This window comes from Lacerta agilis, chromosome 4 (genome assembly GCF_009819535.1).
Source record: "Lacerta agilis isolate rLacAgi1 chromosome 4, rLacAgi1.pri, whole genome shotgun sequence".
NCBI lineage: Eukaryota > Metazoa > Chordata > Lepidosauria > Squamata > Lacertidae > Lacerta > Lacerta agilis.
Genome location: NC_046315.1, coordinates 38445742 through 38468569, shown reverse-complemented (window position 1 = coordinate 38468569; position 22828 = coordinate 38445742). Strand labels below are relative to the sequence as shown.

The following is a 22828-nucleotide window of genomic DNA, read 5'->3' as shown; positions in this document are numbered from 1 at the left end:
TCTGTAGTGAAAGTCTGAAAAGCGAGAATCACTGCTGCCAGTTCCGATCTTTGTGCTGAAAGTTGTTTCTCTGTAAACACAGTCTTCCATTGCCCATCCTCCTGCCATGCAAGGACACCATAGGAAGAGGAGCCATCTGTGAACAGAGTTTTTGCAGTGGGAATAGGTTGAAGCACCAACATGGATGAGAGGTGATAGTTTACTTGTTGCAACAAAGTGAATCTTTTGTCCTTAGGAGGATTATACAAGAATGAACCGACAAAATCAGCAATAGCAATCTGGAAACTATCTGAAAACTGAATCAAAGTTAGCACTTGTTCTTGAGAGAAAGGAAGGTAGATGGAAAGCAGATCATTTCCACTCAGGCGAATTGCACGGCCTCTGCACTTAACAAGGAGATCAGCAACAGCGTCCATACTGGGGTACACATTCCTTTGAGGCGTGTGTGAAAGATGAATCCACTCCACGATTGCCACTTTTGAGGAAGTATCCGGAACATATAAAGCTGCTGTAGGCAATCTTGGTGTAGTGAAGATGGCACATGAAAGAGTGCAGTTAGCTGTTGGCACACGATCTACAGCTATCTGGTGCAACTTTGTGTTTACTCCTTGTAAAGCAAGACGCATCTCAGAGGTGCACGGAATAACATCCGAAGGAGATGTATGTCCCTTAAGAGCAGAAAACAATGGTGAGAGTTCAGATGTTGGAACTGCTAGAGACTTTCGAGCCCAGTTTATCTGTCCCAAGAGATGCTGCAGTTGTGTCAAGGTAAAGGATTCTGGAATGACTATGCTCGGCATCTCTGGCAGGGCTGTATCTTGAAGCAGTTTGTGACCCAAGTAATGAAATGGAGCAGTGCGCTGTACCTTTTCTGGGGCGATACAAAGCCCAAAAGAATTCAGAATGCGCGTAAGATGCTCAATATGATGCTCTGAGACCTTTTCTCCATGAATCAAGATGTCATCCATGTAATGACAAACTTCTAAGGCTGGATATTGTGTTCTGAAAGGCTGTAATGCCTTATCCACAAAGTTCTGGCAGAGTGTCGGTGAATTCACCATTCCTTGAGGGAGTACCTTCCAAGAGTATCTGGAGGCTGGTCTGGTGTTATTGAACACAGGTAGAGTGAAAGCGAACTTTTCTTGATCTGCAGGTGCCAGTGGGATAGTAAAGAAACAATCTTTGAGGTCGATGATTGCAAGCTGATGGTTTCTAGGAATGAGGTTAGGGTTAGGAAGTCCACATTGAAGGGGACCCATTGGAACAATTCTCTCGTTGATCTTTCTTAGGTCTTGAAGCAAACGCCATTTTCCACTTTTCTTTTTGATGACGAAGATTGGGGTGTTCCAAGGGCTATTAGAGGGTTGCACACGATCCTGGTGTAGCAGCTCTTTGATTAGGGCCTCTGCTGCAGCGAGCTTTTCTGACGTCAGCGCCCATTGGTCGACCCATACAGGGGGTCCTTCCTTCCATGTGAGTGGAAGAGCATGTACTGGCGCTGATGCAAAGGCCCACATCAAAAATGCGTATGGACAACAGTTCTTGCTTTAGACAATAAGTCTCTACCCCAAAGGGTGATAGGCACATCCATAACAAGTGGACGGAGCTGCACCATGGAGCCTGAGTCTGACTGGAAGGTAATCGGATGCACGCTCTGGTGGGCGGGTTCGAAACCTCCGACTCCGAAGACTTCCTGGGTGACAGTCGTTGCCCACTGGTCAGGCCAATCCTTTCTGGCGATCACTGTGACATCTGCGCCTGTATCAAGAAGACCCTTGATCTTTCGTCCACCCATTTCTAAGACGAGATGAGGGCGTTCTTCTGTAATCTTGATTAGCGCCATTGCTGCCTGAGGAGGCAAAGAGTCTACAGGAGCTGTAGGTGTGGAAGTAAGCAAATAGAGTCTGGCAATTTCCAAACCTTTTGTTAGGACACAGGGAACAGTTGAAAATCCTGGAATCAGCAACTGCGATGAATCTGTGATTCGAACTAGGCCTGCAGTCAGTGTGACTGTGGCAGGGAGGCGATCCATCCTAGGCAGGATAAGGCAAATCGAAGTGTCTGGGAATGGACCACGAATGGATGTTGGCAATTGCTGAGCAAACCATGGATTTGAAAAGTAACAGTCCTCTGTTAAAAAGAGTGGTATACCTGGGACAGAAGAAGCTTCTTGTTCTTCGTTGGCAGTGTCTGAAGACATCTTTTTGGCTTCGGGCTTTTTGCACTGCTGAAGTTGGCAACTCTGAAGCTGCTTGGCGTTGAGTTGGCACACTTGGGGTTCTTCTGTTAGTAAAAGTTGCTGATGCTGTTGAACCTGCTGGCACTCAGTCAGTTGTGCATCAAACTGGCAGGATGGAACTTCTTCTTTGACACAAGGCAATCGAAGTTGTTGTTCATGATAATTGCTTGGTTGTGGCGGGCTGAGCTTAAAAGCTGGAGGTGATACAAAGGTGTGGACATTGTTAACTGGAGTGATGTTTAAACTTCCACAAGAGGGAGCTGGCTCACTCACTTGTATTCTTTGGCCACATGGAAAGTGATCATCAGCTGGGTTGCAACTTGAACACTGCTGTTTCACCAAGGGCAAATGTTCTTCAACGATAGGCTGACCTTGATTTGAAGGTGAATAAAGCTCAGGTGTTGCAAGGTTGACTTCAGTAGGATGTCTTCTCAACGTTGAAGGCAATTCTGCGATCAGAGACTTGACTGTGATTGCTTGCTGTGAAGCGGGGGTGACATCAGCAGGAACTGAAGGGCGGTTAGCAGAAGGTGAACTGAATGCTATGTTCTCTACTGGAACCCTTTGAATAGGTAAGGCAGATGATGAAACCTCTGGAACCTGAATGTTTGATGAGGTCACATCTTTTCTCTGGACATCTGAAGAGTAGATATCTCTCTGGATCACTCCTTTTTCCTGATGACCTGGATAAGGAGTAGCGTTGTTCACCTTTCTGGGATGGTTGACCTTCATGATGTTCTTGAACTTGCACCCTATTGTTTTACCGGGGCCGGGGCGCGGCCCGCAGAACCGTTTCCCTGAACTGGAGATGAGGTAGGTGATGTGTTTTGTGGATTCAAGCGACAATCATTCGCCCAATGAAATCCTTTTTGACAGATGGGACATCTCTCTGGTGGCTTGGCAGAAGGCCTTGGCGTTGTTGTGCACTGCGACCGGAAATGCCCATCGCCTCCACACCCATAGCACTTCTTGACTGGCGTAGAGCTGTCTTGACTTGGCATCTGTACCGCAGCTGCCAAGAGTTGTGCTTTGTAGGAGTGGGTACCAACATTCTGGCAGACGCGTAGCATCTCAGTCAATGTGGCACCTGGGCGAGCTGCAACTGCTGTTAGGGCATTCTTGCAATCATCATTGGCATTTTCAAAGGCGAGTTGTTTTGTCAGCATGTTTCTGGCATGACGATCTTCTATTTGGCGTTCCACTGCAACAATCAGGCGATCCACGAAGTCCCCATAAGGCTCTTTTGGACCTTGCCTAACTGCAGCGAATCCTGATACTGAGCTGGCATCTGTGCGATTGGGTAATCTGCGCCAAGCTTTGACTACGATGTCTGCTATGGTGACGAGTGCAGCATCGGGTATGGCTAGCTGTTGATTGAGGTTGGAGTAATGTCCTGATCCTGTGAGCATATCTTCTGTGGCGAGTGGCGTTGCACGTCTGGCTGCTACTTCTTTCCACTCTTGCAGGCACAGAAGAGCATCTGTAGGCGACAGGAAGGTGCGAAGAATCAACTTCCAATCAGATGGCAGAAGTCTACTAGTGGACAGTCCTTCAAGTAAACTTCTAGTGTAAGGAGCTTGAAGTCCATTTTCGCGTATGGCTTTTCGCAGTTCACGTAGTGTTTCAAAAGGGATGGCTTGATATCTTGCAGGTTGTCCTCCATTGGCACAAATCACTGGAAAGATGTGCATTGGATCAGCACTAAAGTCTATTTGTCCCAAAGCTGCTTCCAAAGCTTGGGTTCTGCAGATGGGTTGCATTGCTGTTGGATCTGTAGGTGGCATCAGTGAGTTTAAATCTTCTTGATGCTTTCCAAATGGTGAGCCACTAGATGGTGCCAAAGAGTCTTTGACATCTGGGTGCCTTGAAGATGGCTGACTATGAAGACAAGATGGCTGACTTGAAGTTGGATGAAGACAAGATGGCTGACTTGAAGTTGGAGCATAAGGTTGTTGGCTCTGTACTGCAAGTCCTGGCATCTGGATCATCATTGTTTGGCTTTGTTCTTGTCTTGGAATCTGCATTGGCATCGGAGGTGCTGAAGGGTTGGTAAATTGCTGTTGTGCTGCTTGCATTGAAGCTTGGATTGCTGTTGATTGGAAATCAGCTTGCTGCAAAACTGGAGCTGCTGGCTTGAGCGCGGCCTGCAGGGCAGCAGGGTTTGCTGGCAAAAAGGCTGCTTGCTGCTGCTGCTGCTGGATCGCTGGCAAAAGCGCGGCTTGCGATGGAGGAAGCGGGACCGTTGCTTGGAGCGAGGTCCGCGGCTGCTGCTGACTTGAGATCGCTGGCTGGTAAAAGGCCTGCGATGACTGCTGAGCGACTGGCGGTGGGGCAGTCCGCGGCGGGGCTTGAAAGGCCGACGGCGTCTGCTGCACCGGCACAGGCGGCAATGAATCTGGCAATGACAAATTGGACAAGGGCGAGTGCGTGTACGACAACGGGGCCTGAACTGGCTGCTGCGAGGGGGCCGAAAATGGCACAACCGCAAGCGGCAGCACAGGGGCACTATTAAAAGCAGTATTTCCCAAATTCACTGTTCCATTAAGCAAAACATTTCTTGGAGCGATTTGTTGAAAGCAGTTTCTTACTTTGCTCCATACTAATTGTACAGGAATTCCGATTTTCGGGTTGGCCATAAATTCTAACCCGATCCTTTCCCATGAAGCTAGATCTTTCGTTCCCTCCCTAGGGACCCAAGGGCAAACTTCCCCAATAGTTTTAACTAAAAGCTCTACTTCTGATTCAGAGACAGGGTGACCATTTCTTTTCAAAAGGTACAATAAATCTTCACAAAATTTAACTTGAGCAGTTGAGAGTGAGGAGCCCATTTTTTAACACTTTTCCAAAACTTTTCCTCCCCCACCCGTAGGCTTCTACTAGGGGACACCGGTCCTACCCGTAGGCTTTAACCGAAAAACCTGGCACCCGTAGGCTTTAGCCAGAAAACCTTTCCCTCCCACCCGTAGGCTTTTTTCGGGAGATACCGGCCCTACCCGTAGGCTTTGACCGAAAACCCTGGCACCCGTAGGCTTTTGCCAGAAAACCTTTCCCTCCCACCCGTAGGCTTTTTTCGGGAGATACCGGCCCTACCCGTAGGCTTTGACCGAAAACCCTGGCACCCGTAGGCTTTTGCCAGAACCCTTCCCACCCGTAGGCTTTAGGGAAGACCTTACCCTGCCCGTAGGCTTACACTAAACTCCTTGCCGCTCTACCCGGGGACCCCTTGGGGCAAAATACACGCGCGCAACTTCTATTTACACTACTTTGGGCAAGCGGTGGATTCGCGCTACTGCAGCGAAATCCTGGATAAACCGGGCCGTTATACCTCACCTCTCAATGTCTGTTTCCGAGCCACTTCCGATATGTTGCCTTTAACCGGAGTCTTCGTGGAAGCGATTTTCGACTGCGCTTTGCCTCACACGGGGCACCACTTGTCGGGGTTTGGGTGCTGGAGCTCCTCGTGCACGGCCTTGGACTGGTTATGCACGAGGTACCAGTTGCGGGGAAAGCGGCCAGCGTTCCGCGTGCTTTTGAGCACGGTCGCCGGCCAAGTCTCACAGTCTGAAGGATGTTGAGTAAGCCAATTGACGACTCCGATGAAGTGTGAGTTCCTAATTGCCTTCTTTAATGAACGGTTGCCTCGTGAAATAAAATATATACCCTGACTCTGAATAGACGGACCAGTTTAAAGAAATTAAAAATTTTACTTTACTCCCCCCTTTAACCCCAAAGGAAGACAGACACCGGTTGTATCTTTAGTGGCTTCGGCAGAACCCGCATAGGCTCGTCCCCTAAGCTAAGTTCTCCTAAGCTTAAAGTCCCTGCGCGCCCAATCTTCCGCGAGGCTAACTAAATAAACTAAAACCGAAATATCTTCCGCGGGCCTAACCCTAGGCTAACCTAAAAGAACCTATCTAAAACTAAAACCGAATGATCTTCCGCGATCTAACTCTAACTAAAGAAAAACCCATCCAACCCATCCAGCCCGCTCCTAGTCCCTTAAACTAAACTTGACTTCAACTAAAACCCAACTAAAAGAACATAAGAAGAACGTAAGAAGAACGTGCCTAACCCAAACTGAACATGAACGTGCCTAAGCGGGGTGCCTCTGCCTTTTATTAGGGAACAAACGTGACATCATCAATAATGCCTTAACCAATAAAATCACTGTTGCTGCCCTCCAAAAGGGCGGGAAGCAAGTTTAACGCTCATTAACAACTTTGAACATGACCGGAACTATAAAATAAAGGCGGATTAATCTCGTAAGTGAACCACACTATTCATTCATGCTTTCACTTTCGCTTTTACGCGCAGTTATACCAAAAGTAGACCTCGAAAAACTCATAAAATAACCAAATAAATATGAATCCATGGCGGATCCGTGAAACGTATTCCGACATATAAGACCATGTACACACCTGGGAGTAAGTCCCAATGTAGCTGGGACAACTTGCTACTGAATAAATACACATCAAATTGCACAGCAAAGATTTGAAGGGCATGAAAAAACCATCAGGCTTATATCTCTTTATATTTAAATAGTTGCTACCTCTCACATGGAGAATTATAGCTCTTTCCTCTTCAGGAGAAGAGAAGACTCCCTGGAAAAGACCCTGGTGTTGGGAAAGATGGAGGGCACAAGGAGAAGGGGACAGCAGAGGATGAGATGGTTGGACAGTGTTCTTGAAGTGACTGGCATGAGTTTGGCCAAACTGCGGGAGGCAGTGGAGGATAGGGGTGCCTGGCATGCTCTGGTCCATGGGGTCACGAAGAGTCGGACACGACTGAACAACAACAACCTCTTATCATGCCAGGCTTCTGATGTACTATGCCTTTCTGTCCATTATTAGGAGATATTATTTGTTTCCGTCCAAGCTATTAATCTGGAGACTTCACACTTTACATTCATTTCTAATAGGGATTGTTCAAAGCTTTATCTTAGCTTGGTGTGTATGGCTTACCTCGGGTGAAAAAGCTGTTTATGCACACAGCTTCCCAGATTTCTAGCAAATCTGCCTAAAGTGTATTGGAATTATTACTTTTTTGTTCATGGAAGAGATCCAGGAAGGCAAATTCTCCCATTGCCTCAAATGACATGATTAAAGCCATATCCAACTTGTACTTTTACCCCCAATTTGTGCTTTTGCTTCTAAAGAATTGAATGTGAAGGGAACACAACATGAAGGTCTCTTACCAAGCAACCTTTTCTATGTTTTCTCCCCCTTAATCTAATTCTTTGCCACTCTTGTGATCTACTAACTGGGCTTTTTTATCCTTTTCTCGCTTTCTCCCCATCTTGCCTGCCTCGGCAAGTAGCCTAACCTTTTACAGCTTAATTGATTTCTCTAACCAGCCTTTATTCTCTTGCTTCCCTCTTCACCACCATTTTCTCCTCCTCCCTGTCTCCTTTTCATCTTTTTTAGAATACAGGAAAAAGCTTTCCCATTTTCTCTCTTTGATAAGCATAAATTGCACCCGGCTGAAAATGGGGCATCAGTGAGGAAATCATTAGAAGGCCTGGTTCCAAGAGCTGCTAAGAACCCTGGTGTTGTTACGAACAAGAATGGGGCACAGGCCTGTACTTGGTGAGGCCTGATCTGGAGAATCACATATGTTACAGCTTTCTTCTGTTTGCCAGGCAGCACCTGGAGCACTCAGCAGGGGTGATTTTCTCTCTCTTTTAATTCTTTTCAAGCACCGCAGCACTGATGTTCAATCATGACTTTCATGAAGTTCAAGAAAGTGAACAGAAGTTAATAAGGCCTGTAACATGCGTACACGCAAGGGAGATTTACTCTTGCCCCCGCCCCTTGCCTTCTCCCAGTCACACCAGAAGTGAAGACGACCGGGAAGGAAGACCCCCCTCTGAGTAACTACTTAACCACAGTTTAACCTCTTACTAAAAGTAAAGAAGGAAAAGAGTTGGTTCATTTTTAATGCAGATACGGCAACCTATAAAACAGAGATGGCTAATAGTTCTTGGTCTGAGGGCCAAGCTCTCCTTTGGCCAACCATTGGGGCAGGGGGTGCATGCAAGAAATGGTTGTGGCCACCCCACTCTCAAACACACACACACATACACACACACACACTTACCCTCTCAGGGCAAATCAGCTGCAGAGGGGGAGCAAATGCCCCCTCCCTGCTCATCTAATGATCTGTTTAGTCTTGTTTGCTTTGGCCCAGTTCTCCAATCTGTTAAGGTCATTTTGAAGTGTGATCCAGTCCTCTGGGGTATTAGCCACCCCTCCCAATTTGGTGTCATCTGCAAACTTGATCAGGATGCCCTCAAGCCCATCATCCAAGTCATTGATAAAGATGTTGAATAAGACTGGGCCCAAGACAGAACCCTGTGGCACCCCACTATTCACTTCTCTCCAGGATGAAGAGGAGCCATTGATGAGCACCCTTTGGGTTCGGTCAGTCAGCCAGTTGACTGTGTTTCTTTTGCACTAAAATGAATGGGGGGAATATTATACTGACAGCATAATTTATGTAATGAACTATGCAAGGTATGTATTTTCACCACAGTGGACAGTAAGATGAATACTGTGCTGTCAATTTTGGCAAAGGATCAATTGCACTGGAATGGAAACTGAGTCTGTCCCTATAGGAAGAGAGAAAGAGCAGAACCAACTACTATTTTTGTAACAGAGATAGGGAACATCTCCAGGTGTTCTTGAAATGCCATCATTCCCAAACAGCATGGCCAATGGCCATGAATGAGGGGAGTTGTGGTCCAACATCTGGCAGGCCACAGGTTCCCCATCCCTGCTATATAAGCTGTTCTACATGCAACAAAGAGCATGTACAGTCCCACCATCTTTTTTCACAAAAATATACTACGCAAAGGGTTTATTTAACCTTTAAAAAGAACAGACAGCCTAAATTTGTATCCCTGCCACTCCCTTTGAAATGGTTCCATTGATCAATTCTTTTTTTCTTATCCACTTTATCTCTTCACATGTTCAATGAAAGTGTGTGGGGAGGGTGCAACATTGCAATGGCAGGGGCCAGGGTTCAACCCACAAATGCATGTGTTCTTTGAAACAACTGTTATTGTACAGAGGACTCTCCTTACATGTTGGGGACTCCCAAATTTGTGAACAGAGCCCTCTATTCACTGTTGTAGGTGCTGGGTTCTTTTCGAACCCTGTAAAGGAAGGCATGTAGGTGTGTGGAGGAGAGAAGAGCCTGCCACCGGCCTGCCACATCAAACAGCCACCTATATGTGTGAAACATGTGAAGCACATTTGGAGATTCTCACACGATGTTCGTACCTGGCACCATGCCATCTATTTTGATCAAAAGGATAAGCAAATCCTCTGATAACTAAAATACCACTTTTATTCATATTGACTGCCATCCTGAGAGCTGTGTGATTGTAAATATAGCTTTGTGCAAATAGTTCTTCTTTCAACTACCCAAATATTTTAGATGTTGCTCAGGTTAATCAAACTATGTAAATCTCCTAATAAATTCTTCAGACACACCTATCCTGTAAATACACGGAAACCATAACAATTGGCTGATGGGCAGCCAAAAGAACCCAAGAAGAGCCAATGGACCATGTTGTTCAACATCCTGTTCTCACAGTGGCCAACCAGATGATTGCGGGAAACCCCAAAGGAGGAACCAAGTGCAACAACACTGCCATTTGCGATGCCCAGCAACAGGCATTCAGAGGCACACTGCCTCCATCTGTGGAGGTAGAACATGGCCATATCTCAGTTGGTCATGCAACAAAGGCCAAGGCATGTCTAACTCAACATGTCAGTATGGAAAATCAGATATGATGATGGCATCCTCAAGTCACAAACAACATGAGAAACATAGGCCTCTTTAATATACCCCAGAGGAAAAATTAGCAGGAATATGACATCATTGCTTAAGAAAGCACATACAGAAACTAATTCCTTTGACAGAGTCATGAAAGCTCAGGTGGGGGGGATGAGTACCAATTCCTAGGGAAAATGAGAAGGCAGCTATGGCCATCAAGCCTTGCTCATGGACTTCCTGGAGACATCTGGTTGGTCACTGAGAAGCAGGATGCTTGACACTGATTTGATCCAGCAGGACTCTTATGTTCTTAAAATAGTAAGTAGCTTGACTAAAGGCCACTTAGTGTACTCCAATGCATATTTACCCAAAAAGGAGTCCCATGGGGCTTGCATGCAAGTAAGTGTGCAGAAGACTAGCGCCTTAATGAGTCTGCGATCTTAACTGCTTGCTACAGAGAAATCAAAGTACAGAAACACAACAAAGAACATGAGGAAGAATCTGGAGGACGAAAAAGACCTGACCTCAGCAAAAATATTATACCAAGTAGAACAGAATGGCTAAATAAGTACCAGGATGGAAATACCCTGGTTAACCCATGTCTTATAATAAAAAACACACGCTATTAGACTAGAAGAGATAACAGGAGTCTAATACTGTTACATAGGAGCAGAATTACATACTGTTAATTCAAAATATTGGAATCCAGTTTAACAAGCTCTCTTTTTCCTCCATTATTTATAATATTTACTGGCATTTTAATGTATATTTTAATTTCAGCAAATTTAATTAAAGACTTGGTGTCAGCATCAATTGCACAAGGGAAGCAAAGGGGATATATTAAGGAAAAGGTAAAAGAGGCAGTACGGTAGGGTGAAACCCCTGTGATATTGACTGTTCTAAATAAAAACACTCAGGCATGAGGAGCAGAACTCCTAGCATTCCCATCTCCACTTGTTTTGCTCACCGCCCCCCCCCCCCCCAGATTTCCAGGTTGGCAGAATGAAGCTGTCACTTCTACCAGCAGGTGCTGTCAGTCCCAACTTCACTCCACAGCAGTTATTACACGAGATTAAGACAACAAGCTTCCCTGGGCAGACCAAATGGGCGTAATAGATGGGTTAACCTTGGATTAACCAGATAAGTGTGGGCGGGTTAACTTGAAATGACAATGCATTTTGTCATCCATTTTCTGTGAAATAGATTACTGGCACCAACACTTTCCACTGAGTCTTGGGGAAAGTAGCCAGAGACCTGGGTCTAAGCCATCTCAGTAAACAAAGTACTGAGTGAAAAACAATTCACATTCTTGGTTACAATTCTTTTCCCCTGTAACACACAACACATGCCACAGGTGATCTTGGGTCATTTTTTCCACACTTCATAATAATTATGACATGGGGAACTAAATAAAGACAAAAAATAGGCTTTTACAAAGGGGGGGGGCTTTTACAGGCTGTACCAACAAGCAGATGACAGGTGGAAATTAATATACAATAAATTACACTCTAATAAATATATTTATTATTATTATTATTGGAATGATGCACTGAACACACTCTGAAAACAGGATCTCTTCTTTCTGATACGCTGAATAAGATTCACCAGTGATCACTAGGCTTGATAATACAAGCTCCAGTTAGAATATCCCTTCCTTGCAGGGCTTCAATTACTGCCAAGGCATTTGTGCCATATACAGGTAACTTGATTTATTTTAAAAAGAAAAGAAAAAGGCAACACAAGTTTGAATTCACACTTACTCTGCACAAAGAGCAAGAACTTCCTGCTTCATTTACTGTCTCACGTTCAGAGAAGTGGCTGGTTCTAAGAACTGCAGTTAAGCTTAAATGAAAGCAAAAAAAGGCCAAGGCACAAGTGTCTGCACCCATTTCTATTTTAAAAAGTATTTGATTCTTATAAAGCACTACATGGTATCTCACAGTCATGCCCTTAGTTTTCACAAGCAGTGGCATGACACTCATTTACTCTGACTTGGTGTGTCTAGGGAGCCCACACTGTGCGTTGTGTTTTACAGGTATGCATGACTGCCATTGTCCTTTAGACTCTACCTTGATGAAACTTTAGGTCAGGGATGGGGGACTTCTGGCCCACCTGGTGTTGTGGGGCTACACCTCCTATTTGCCATGTGGGGTGAGGTGGGTGGATACTTCAGTCCAACAATATGGGGGGGCACAGCTTCCCCATGCTTGTTCTCCATATAATGTGAGAAAGAAACTTGGTTGAGAAAGCTGTGTCCCTGTGCTGGAGATGGTGGCTGCCCTGGCTGGTACATGGGCACAAGAAGAACAGGATAATTTTTAAATATGAATCAATCAATGGTAAGATATCTCTGAACTCCTATGGCTATGCCTAGAAGTGCAGAACGATCACTCCAGTTCCCCAGTCTAAACCAGCCTTTGACTTAATGGATTATCTGTCGTACATGCCAGCTCTACAAGGAACACCAGGCAGCCAGGTAAGCCAGCTCTACAAGGAACACCAGGCAGCCAGGTCTGCTTCACACACATGCAGAGCTTTAACCTCCATTCTGAAAGGTTGCAGGAGGGATGGAGAAAATTCATTCAACCCTGCTACTTCTCTGTGTTTTGCGTATCTGTTATATTCTCAACCAGGCTCAAGAGGCACTAGTATTTCACTACAAACCAGTTCACCACCAGCCCATCTTTTCAGGCTTCCATCTAACTGTTAGAAGGAACATTTGTAAGTGTTGGCTTCTTTCCCCTTCTGCCTCAACATAGAACCCTATTAGTTCCATTAAATTCCTGAAACAAAAACAGGTCATGATCCACTTTCTGGATATTCCCTACAGCCTCCTTTAATGCACTTGAGGATTCCCTCTTCTCCTATAATCTGCTGATTCAAGTGTACTTGTGATCTGTTCATTCTAAAAGATTTTAAAGTAAACATAAGGAAAGAGCAAAAAAAAAAAACAAATAAACCCACAACCCAAAGCACAAATTACTTAGAAATATAAATTTGAAAAATCAAGTACAGATGACTAAAAGACCAAAATTATAATAATGTGATTAATACTTTGGCAATGTTTTTGCAAGCACAAAACATAATTATCTAGAATTATGCATTGTTACAACTATCTTCCAGAGGGGTTAACATCTTAGTCTGTTGCTGCATATACTTTTGATGAAGATGGTGCTAGTCTATGAAAGCTTATGCTGTGATTATATGCATCTTTCTGCTACAAACATTTTAACTTTGTTTAGGAGGTGGCTGCCTTATGCTGTTGGCTGACCCATTTAAATCCAATTGAAGAAGAAAACATGCCAGTCTGCATAAATCCCATTAATTAACTGGGCAGACTTTTCATACTACCGGTATTTAGAGGCACTATCTATATTATCACTGACCTGTTTTCTGCAATGACAGAATGAATGTGATCAAATCGAAGCGAATTAGAGCAACTCTATTAACTATTCCTCAAAACTCAACAGATCTTAAATAAGATGAAGGTACAGATTGCTGAATATCTTTGTAGGTACGCTTTTAGCAGGTGTCAGAAAGGGTACAGCAAAGCTGAGGGAGTTCCAGAGGGGGCTGCCCCGCTGAAAGATCGAGTTCTTACAAACATGGCCCCATTCTGGAGGTTCCTCACCCGTTTTATTGTCTAGTATCTTCCAGCATAGTTTTTATACTGGCTGCACCTTCTTAAGGTGGCATTTCAGTGGTACTCCGCTTCTTTTCCAGGTGTTTCAAAGAATAAAACTGGCTTGAACTAAGTCAGCCTGATGATCCACTTAGCATTTTATTGTAAACTCAACTCTTCAGTTCCTTGAAGTGCCTTTAAAATATACAGTATATAAGCTTCTAGGAGTAGCAGCTATTTCCAACACAGTAGACCCTGGGCTGGCTAGCTATCTGCAGAGATTCAATTCTGGAGCAAAAGTATTTAAAATTTTAAGTTCTGAAATGTTTTTTTTTTTTAAAAAGACGTACAGTGCAGTATTGTGCATCTTTACTCAAAAGTATGTCCCAATGTTTCAGATGGTCCATACTCCTGGTTTAGGAACTCAGCGCTCATATCACATGATTGTGGTGTTGGTGTTGGTAATGCCATTTCAGCGACATAAATCACTACACCCCTGCAATGTGCACAGATCAGATCTTTCTGACATTTTTACTTTCCAGACTCCCACACTGGGAGAAATAGATAAATTTTGTCCCATTGATTTCAGGGGGACCTAACTGCAAATCGTAGCAGCGTAAATCCTATACATGGCAGCTCAAGATCATAAACAGCAAAAAGAATTCTGGCACCTTAAACAACAATACATTTATGATGCTTTCACTGACCACAGTCCACTTCATCAGATGCACTGTTAATCTTTACAGCACGCACTGGAGGCTGGTCCATTAGGTAGACCCTGCCCCACCAACCTGAGTTTTCCCTTAGACACCTCCGTCTGCCTTCCTGATTACTTACACCCTGCCCAGTAAGTGGCAGCATTGCCTGTCAGCTTCCTCACCCTCTTTTGGCTCTGGCTGCAACTACTTGGGCCTTTCAGCCTTCTGCCCACCAACCACCACTAATGGTACCGCACAACAACCTGAATTCATAACAGAGTTTGGAGCACCTGAGAAACAGTATGCAGAGTTCCAGATTCAGTGCCTTGAAAAACACTGTTGGAATTCCATTAAATTTTAATTCCACCTGGGCTTCTTCAGGAGGAAAGGAGGAATAGATAGATAGAGATAGATAGATAGATAGATAGATAGATAGATAGATAGATAGATAGATAGATAGATAGATAGATAGATAGATAGCATTGCTGATTTATAGAGCTCCCACACAATATTTTTTTCTCTCTTTATATTTCGGCCTTTCTGGCACATTGTACTGGTAAACAGCAAGATCCCTTTGTTTTTGCACTTCAAAATAGCAAGAGAGCTATTTTCAGACTGCTTACTTCTTTCAGACCACATTTCAGATTCCTTGCTGGGTTCTTGGAAAGCCACCATTTCTCCCACTCTGCAAATGTATAAAGCTTCTGCCCACATGGAACAGCCATGCTGTGTGCTTACACAGCACACTGTGTTACATGGAGTGCCTCCATACAGTGCATGCATGGTGTGGAGGCAGCCCATCATGCGGGCTTCTTCCATGTCATATGTTCCCAAAGGGACACACAAGTAACACAAAGGCAACACACTAGGTAATGTGTAAACAGCACAACCCTTGAACTGTGATTGAACTTCCTCTTAAATACTTACATCCTATTACGGGGGGGGGGGATTCCAAAGGCAACACCACCAAAAGGATGCAAACCAAAATATGATGTTTTAACGGATTTTAAAAAAACAACAACTGGCCTTCTACTTGAGAAAGATCCAAAGTTACTACTGTAGGGGGGAATTATGAATTCCTAACATAATTTTCAATTACAAAATTCATTTAAATAATGTCAAAAAATGCATGTCCACACACATACAGCTCTTCCTAAGCAAAATCCATTTTATTTTCTTTATAAAATACACATCGCTGTCCACTTCTGCTGTGTCGCTCTAAACATAAGTAAAGAATATGTGCTAGAAATATTAAATATTAAGGCACACAAATAGAAATTGAGTTTTGTCCTGCTTTTAATGTGGCATACGTTGTTAATTTTTATCTATTTGATCCATTTTCTAGCCTGGATAACACCAAGGAAAACAACATGTTGCTTCATTCCTTAGGGATTTATCAATGTCTGAATGGAACACGTTTGCTAGATTATGCTGATAAACAGAAAAAACATAGAAGTTTAGCTGCTAAACCATTAATGGAAGCTACCCAATTTGCTTCTTGTTGTCAGATGCATCAACGTCCCAGTTCACAGCCTGTTATGAATTAATGAAATCACTGTGCATAAAAAGGTGCAAAATGGCTATAAATATTAAAGTCTCCTTCAGATTTTCCTGTCAGCATTCATATATACAAACAGGGAATGGACGATGATCAATGGAGAACATCTGATAATTGGAAAGCAGAACTGATAAACATTTCCAAAACAATAAGCATAGTATTGATTATCTGCATTAGCATATTTAGTCCCATGGCTTGTGACAAGTCTCACAGTATTACAGAGGTTAAGCTGTATGGAAGAAGAAATGACTGCTTAATTTATGCTAAATGTCAGCCAAGAGCTATCTTGATTCTCTAGAGGCTAGTAATATAATCAAAATCCTCACACGCATACCTGGAAGGAAAGTGAAAGAAGATATTAAATGGAAGTGGAGAGAGGGGTGGTGTGTATGGTTTAATCTATATATCTATTTGAAATGTAGGGTATCAGCACATGGACTTGGAAGGCACCAAACAATGGGGTCAAGCAGGGCAGACAAAAAGTATGGAGGGGGGGATCAAAATCCCCTCCCGCTGCTGATTCAAACCCCCTGGAATCTCCCAGCAGCACAAAGCTCACCGTCATCTATTAGAAAGGGAAGCCAATGCAGGGGGAGGGAGTGGGCTCAGATGATACACACCCAATTTCAACGTCAGCCATACTTCTTTCCAGTTTGTCCCTTTGCAAACCAAAAGAATTGTAAGAGGAGGGGGAATTGGGGGAATTTTAACAACTGGCACACTAATCACAAGCCCCCGAGAACATTTACGGGTCCCCCACTTATGTATGTATACAACATCTCTCATTATTGGCAGGGTTGGTGGGTTACAGAGTGTTCAAGACCAATACACTATCAGTGTCCTCCACACACAATGAACAAGTTGATTCTGTTTAATCTTGGATAATCCCTATATAATAATCCTAATTTGAATTTCATTTTTGAAGGATATTAATGAATTATTATTATTAAACATAATAAAGAGGGACTACCTTGGCTTGGAGTGTGAGGCATTTTTGGCCACATACATTCTCAAAACAAAAGGGGAACTTTTTTGTTGGGGGAGGGATTCACAGCGTTCCTTGAAAAACAAGGTTTTTTCCTCCTTGGAATTCTGTCATCCCTGAGTAGCGCCAGCCATTTGCGAATTGCATAAGAAATGTTACGAGTTATGTGGCACTGTGATATATTTATGTCACTGAGTGCATAGCTTCGCCTTCATTCTAAATTAGAGAGGAGACAATAACTCTATAGCTGAAGTATCTGGGCTGCAAAGTTTTGTCCATATTGGTATGTGGAAGGGAGCAAACATTCTTGTTGATAAGGCAGCTGTGCTGTGCTGGCAGGACCAAAACTGTTGACTCAATTGTCTTAGCCACAGAAACCATTCGCAAGTAGGTTTGAATCCTTTTAAGACCCTCCCAGCCCAAACTAGAGGGTGGTTTCTGGGAACAAGGCAATATTCACAAAGACAGGCCCCTAATTTTGATTTAACCATATACTAGCCAAGAGCAAGAACGTATTTCTTTTCACACAATTTTTCTAATCGCCTTTCAGGAAAGCGAAATGAGACTAAACTTCATATAAATCAAGGTCATTTTTCTACTCTCATTACCAGATACTGACATTTTCAGATTATTGTTCTTGGTTAAAAAGTATATATTTAAACATTGCAATCTGGGGGCATCTTGTACTAACTCAGAATGCTTGAAGGACGTTGATGCATTTGTTTCAGTGTAATCTAAAACACAAGAACGCAAAGCTGCCTTCCGCAGTCAGTTTTTCAAAAACAGTGGCATTAAATGCAGGTGGCTGTGACAGCTATGCTGGCAAACTTGCATGTCTTCAAAGGACACATCTTCAAAGAACACAGGGTGGAAAACAAGTCCTAATAGTGATGGTGGCAGCAGTTGTTGTGGGCATGTTGTTTACTGGTGTTGGACTTGCCTACATGAGCTACAGGTGGCATGTATGGCTTTCCTGTGTATCTTGTGTTACAAAGGAATTGAATTGGGAACTACTAACTCATCACACCATCTAGAAGAGCCCAGCTACCAGGCAACTCAAAAAGTATGTGGACCCTAGCAACTTGCTATGATAATGAAAACTGCTATGTGTTCTATCAACACCAAGAAATTAAAATCACTGAGAACGTAAGAGCCCGGCTGGATAAGGCCAAAAAGGCCCATCTAGTCCAGCATCTTGTTTTCACAGTGATCAACCAGATCCCTATGGGAAGCCCGCAAACAGGACCTGAGTGCAACAGCACTCTCCCCACTTGTGATGCCCAGTGACTGGTATTCAGAGTCATACCACCTCCAGCAGTGGAGCTAGTCGGACTTACCAATGAATGAAGGTCCATTATAGGTCTATGCATCGTTTATACAAACAATGCTATATGTAGATGTGTTTTCAATCAACAAACAGACGGATTCTGCTTAACACCTTGATAGAGAAAATTAAAAATCCTTAGAAGAATAGTTCTTCCTCCTTGTGGTGGATAACCATATAGGATTATCAAGTTCATGCGCCTGAAACTGCATTAGTGAAATGTACGCTCAAATCATTCATCATAGCCATGCATTTCAACATGGCATAGTTTTCACTCCTTAACTTGCTTTCTCTTTTGATCAGAAACTGTTTCTATGTTTCCAAAGTTACCTGTTTCTATGTTTCCAAAGTTTTTATCTCAAAATGAACTTTTTAAAAAAATCACCAAACTTCATGCACAGAGATAAATGGATATAGTCTTGTTGGCATATCACTTCTCCCTTGGCTCCTACCTGTTTAGCTTTTAACCAGTGGACTGTTTCCAAGGTCTTATTTTTAATGGTCTTTCATCTTTATGGCCATGTTTGAAAAAGAAAAACCGGCTACAATTTATTTCCCTATACTAATAGATTCATTGGTAATAATTGACAATAAATTGGACTGGTTAGCAGTAAGAATGGTGTCAATACTTAGACAAATTTAAAGTGTGCCCAGGAGTAAGGTGCAAAAATTTTACTAGATGGTCTCTGACCACTGAAACATTTCTGATGTAACATACCTTTAAAACAGAAAGTTCCCTTCTTGAGGTCCAAATAGCAATATTACCAAATTGCTTTGATGACGAGTGTGCCAAATATATTGATAAGCCACCTGCTAGTAAATGTATTGGCTAGTAAATGATGTACCATGAGACCCAGTAGTTATTAAGAATATATATATATTGAAATTTTCTAACCAGACAAAATATCATTCATTTTGCATTATTTATTGGGAGACGTGCCCTTCATTTTGCCCTTGTAGCTATATTTCTTTTTCTTTTTCTTTTAGTCAAGGACTATCGGACATGAACCCTAGACTAAATGGATGTTATGATATTGATACTACAGATTCTGGAAACCATTTTCTCTTGAAAGTTATGTTTATATTAATATGTTATTGTATCACACTGTGTTTAAATAAATAATAGTGAAACTAGAAAAGACTGAAGAAAATAACTTCTTGTATCAGGGATATTTGTAGTTTATTTCCCTCTGATGTCCATACACATGATGGGTATCCTCTATCCCTGTGCAAGTACAGTGCCCACATGGCAGGAGTCAGGAGATCCCCATAGAGTTCAAAGCTTTCCTCCTTTCAGCATCCCCATATAAGTGTGTGTAAGCAGAATGACAAGCTACTTTTAAGGGATATCAGGCCTGTATGGTATCCAGACTTCCCAATCCATTCAGCTGAGTTGCCTTAGTACAGAAGTTCACATAACTTGACTGAATGGATTGAGAGAGCGCTGGATGGAAATATGGAGTGTGTCTGTGCACAGACCTCCCCCCCCCAACCTCTTTCCTACATTGGGGGAGGGGGGAGGGCACCTTTGGCAAAGACGGAAACAAAGCTCTTAAGTTATTTGTGGAAGCTGCTGTATCCAATCAGGGAAGATACTTTAAACAAAATTACACAGCTGTAATATCGTATTAGCTCTCTGTGTGAGTGTGTGTATAAATACAAATTAAAATATATAAAGATCTAGCTTAGGAATAACCTCTACCTAGAGCCTGGTGAATAAGCTCCATTTCCCTCAAAAGCTTTCTAAAAGCTCTGGGTGCTTCACGGCTCTCTATACCAAATATCTCAACCACATTATACTGTATAGGAATGCCATTAGGAATGCAATCAGCTCCCACATAAAGCTGAGTGGGTTCAACCAGTTCATTTTTGATTATTTTATCAATATTTGAAGTATACGTAAGGAGAAAGAAAAGAATTTACAAAGTAGGTATTGTGCCGTAGCCTAATATGGGTCTCCTAATATGTGCTATTTCATGTTGTTGTTGTTCAGTCGTTCAGTCGTGTCCGACTCTTCGTGACCCCATGGACCAGAGCACGCCAGGCACGCCTATCCTTCACTGCCTCTCGCAGTTTGGCCAAACTCATGTTAGTAGCTTCGAGAACACTATTTCATAGCTAATAGCTATTATAATATTTCACATGCAAATCAAGCATCAGACTAGGCTTAGTGTAACTAAAGTCCTTATTATGCTATTAATTGTATAGGGGTATTGAAAGACGGCCAATTAATGCAAGTTTTATCACAAAATCTAGTAGAACCTTCCAGTGCTAAACTTAGAATTACCTTTAATATTTCCAACTTATTTTACATTTTACTGTTGCTGGGAATTTATCTTGAGCAGAAAAGCAGAAGAATAAACAGCTTTGGGTGCTTTCTTTGAAAGAAAGTTTCTAACTATCACTCAGAAAACCATAGAAGTATAACTGAAGCAAACTAATATTTTGGAAACCGATATTGAAACACAAACCAGTTTTCAGATTTCTTTTAACATAGAATTAGGACATACATCTGTGCCCATTTGTATAGCTTGTGTATGCTTGTTTAATCAGACATGCAAGTCCCACTGTGATCAATGACGCTTAGGCTCAGGTTAAGAGCACGCAAGATTGCAGTCACAGAGGTGCTAAATATGTGAAATGTTTGCTGGATTTCCATCCCAGACATAGAAACAGTTGGATAAGATGAAAGCATACAGCATGGTTTCAATCTTACTTACGCAGAAGCAAGCCCCACTATGTTAAGGATAAAGTAAATGTGCATAGCATCTTAGTCCAATCATAGAAGAAGCTGTTATATTCAAACACACCATTGCTGCTCCCTTATTTCCCTTCAATGTCTGAATCAATTATTTTCTGCACTCAACAGAGATTGACCATTGCCATCTTCTTTTGGAGAAGGATTCCCCCACCATGGGAGCAAGATGTGCTTCTTTAGAAGTCCTAACAACTTAGAATCCAAGAGCTCTTCGCTTAACCAAGTTTCAAGAACGGCAGCAATGGTTCTCATCCAGAGGATAATTGGGATGCTTTGTGGCCTGGCCATCATGAGGAACAGAACTCTACTACGGATGATTGCAGGGGCAAAGGAGGAACTAGCAGGTGGTCAGTAATTCCAGAGATACTCTTTCCTGCCCACCTCTGCATGCAAACACCAACAGGCCACAGAGTGTAGCTTACACCTCCGGATATGGTTCATTATCTTTTGTGCCACCCGTGCTCCTCACCAGCCTACAAAGCGCCAATTTATGGTGTACAGTACTTTTAAAACTAATTATGGGGCTGCAGTTTCCCCACTAGAGCATAGCTAGCTGTAACCAAGAGGGTGCACATACAGCAGAAGCTGAAACAGAGACTCCCCTCCTGGTACAAGGGGAGCATCACATTCAACAGCGGCATCATCTTGCCTCCATTTAGAACTGAGTTTCAAAGGAGTTTCCTACCAAAATATGAAAAGCTGGCCTTACCTGTAATTGGGGTCCATGCCTGCAGGATGGCGGCGAGGAGGATTCCTTTACACTTCATCTTACTCCCCCCCAAGGTCGCAGGGCAGGGGGGGAGGCTGGAGGCTACAATTTAGCAGATAGTGGAGAGAAGGAAAAGAAAAGGCACCTTCACTGGCTTTGTTCTTCTCCCTGCCTCCACAGGAAGTGCAAAGCTCATAAGATCTTTCGGAGTCCACATGCTGGCAATCTAGTTGAAACACACACCTCCTTTTGCTCCACAAACAGAAAGCTTGAGAGTTTTTAGAACTTTGTTAGAGTTTTTTCTTTTCTTTTTTAGTATGAGATTATTTTTTTAAAGCAGCTGACAGCAACTCAACGGGTAAAGCCATCTCATTAAAGACATTAATTTACTCACTTTACAAGAGGATTTGTATAGATGCTGTGTCTGCTTTTAAAAATGGGTGAAGGTGTTGACTATGTTCCTGGTTTAGGAACAAAGGAAGCTGCCTTGTACCAAGTCAGACTCACTGGTCCATCAACCTCAGGTCTGTCTACACCAACTGGCAGTAGCCTTCCTGGATTTCAGGCAGGGGACTCTCCCAACCCTACCTTGAGTTGTTGGGAATTAAACCTAGGACACGCTTTAATTAAGATGCTCTGTCACTGAGCTACCATCCTCCCCCCACGCAATTCCCCATTGAGAAAGGCTAGCACAGGTGGGTCTTAAAAGTAGTTAACCAGCCTTTAATGCCTAAACTAATAATGAAATCCAGATGGGATTGCAGTCCTTTGCAGCTACCAGCAAAGGGAGGGAGGGTGTTGAGCCTCAGGGTTCCTGGAAGACATACTGCTCCTCATCTCCCATCATATAAACATAGGAAGTTGCTGTATACAGAGTCAGATCACTGATCCATCTAGCTCAGCATTGTCTACACAGACTGGCAGTGGGCTCTCCTGGGTTTGAAGCAGGGACACTCCCGTCTCTACCTGGAGGTGCCAGGGATTGAAACTGGGGTTGTCTGCATGTAAAGCAGATGCCTCACCACTAACCTACAGTGCATCCCTTGCCTTGCTCCACTTCCAGTCACTAATAACAGCCACAGCCCAAGGTATGGGGTGTTAATTGTTGCTTCCTATGGGGTGTGTGTGTGTGTGTGTGTGTGTGTGTGAGAGAGAG

At 43.2% G+C, this 22828-nt stretch overlaps 1 protein-coding gene across 1 annotated transcript in view; it reads right to left on the bottom strand.

Moving 5' to 3' along the window:
* Window positions 1-21978, bottom strand: part of CD247 (CD247 molecule) — a 47801-nt gene extending 25823 nt beyond the window's left edge. The window contains exon 1 of the mRNA XM_033146777.1: window positions 21673-21978. Coding sequence (XP_033002668.1) covers window positions 21673-21730 — 58 coding nt within the window. The 5' untranslated portion in view covers window positions 21731-21978. The remainder of the gene's footprint in view (window positions 1-21672) is intronic.
* Between the last annotated feature and the right edge of the window lie 850 nt (window positions 21979-22828).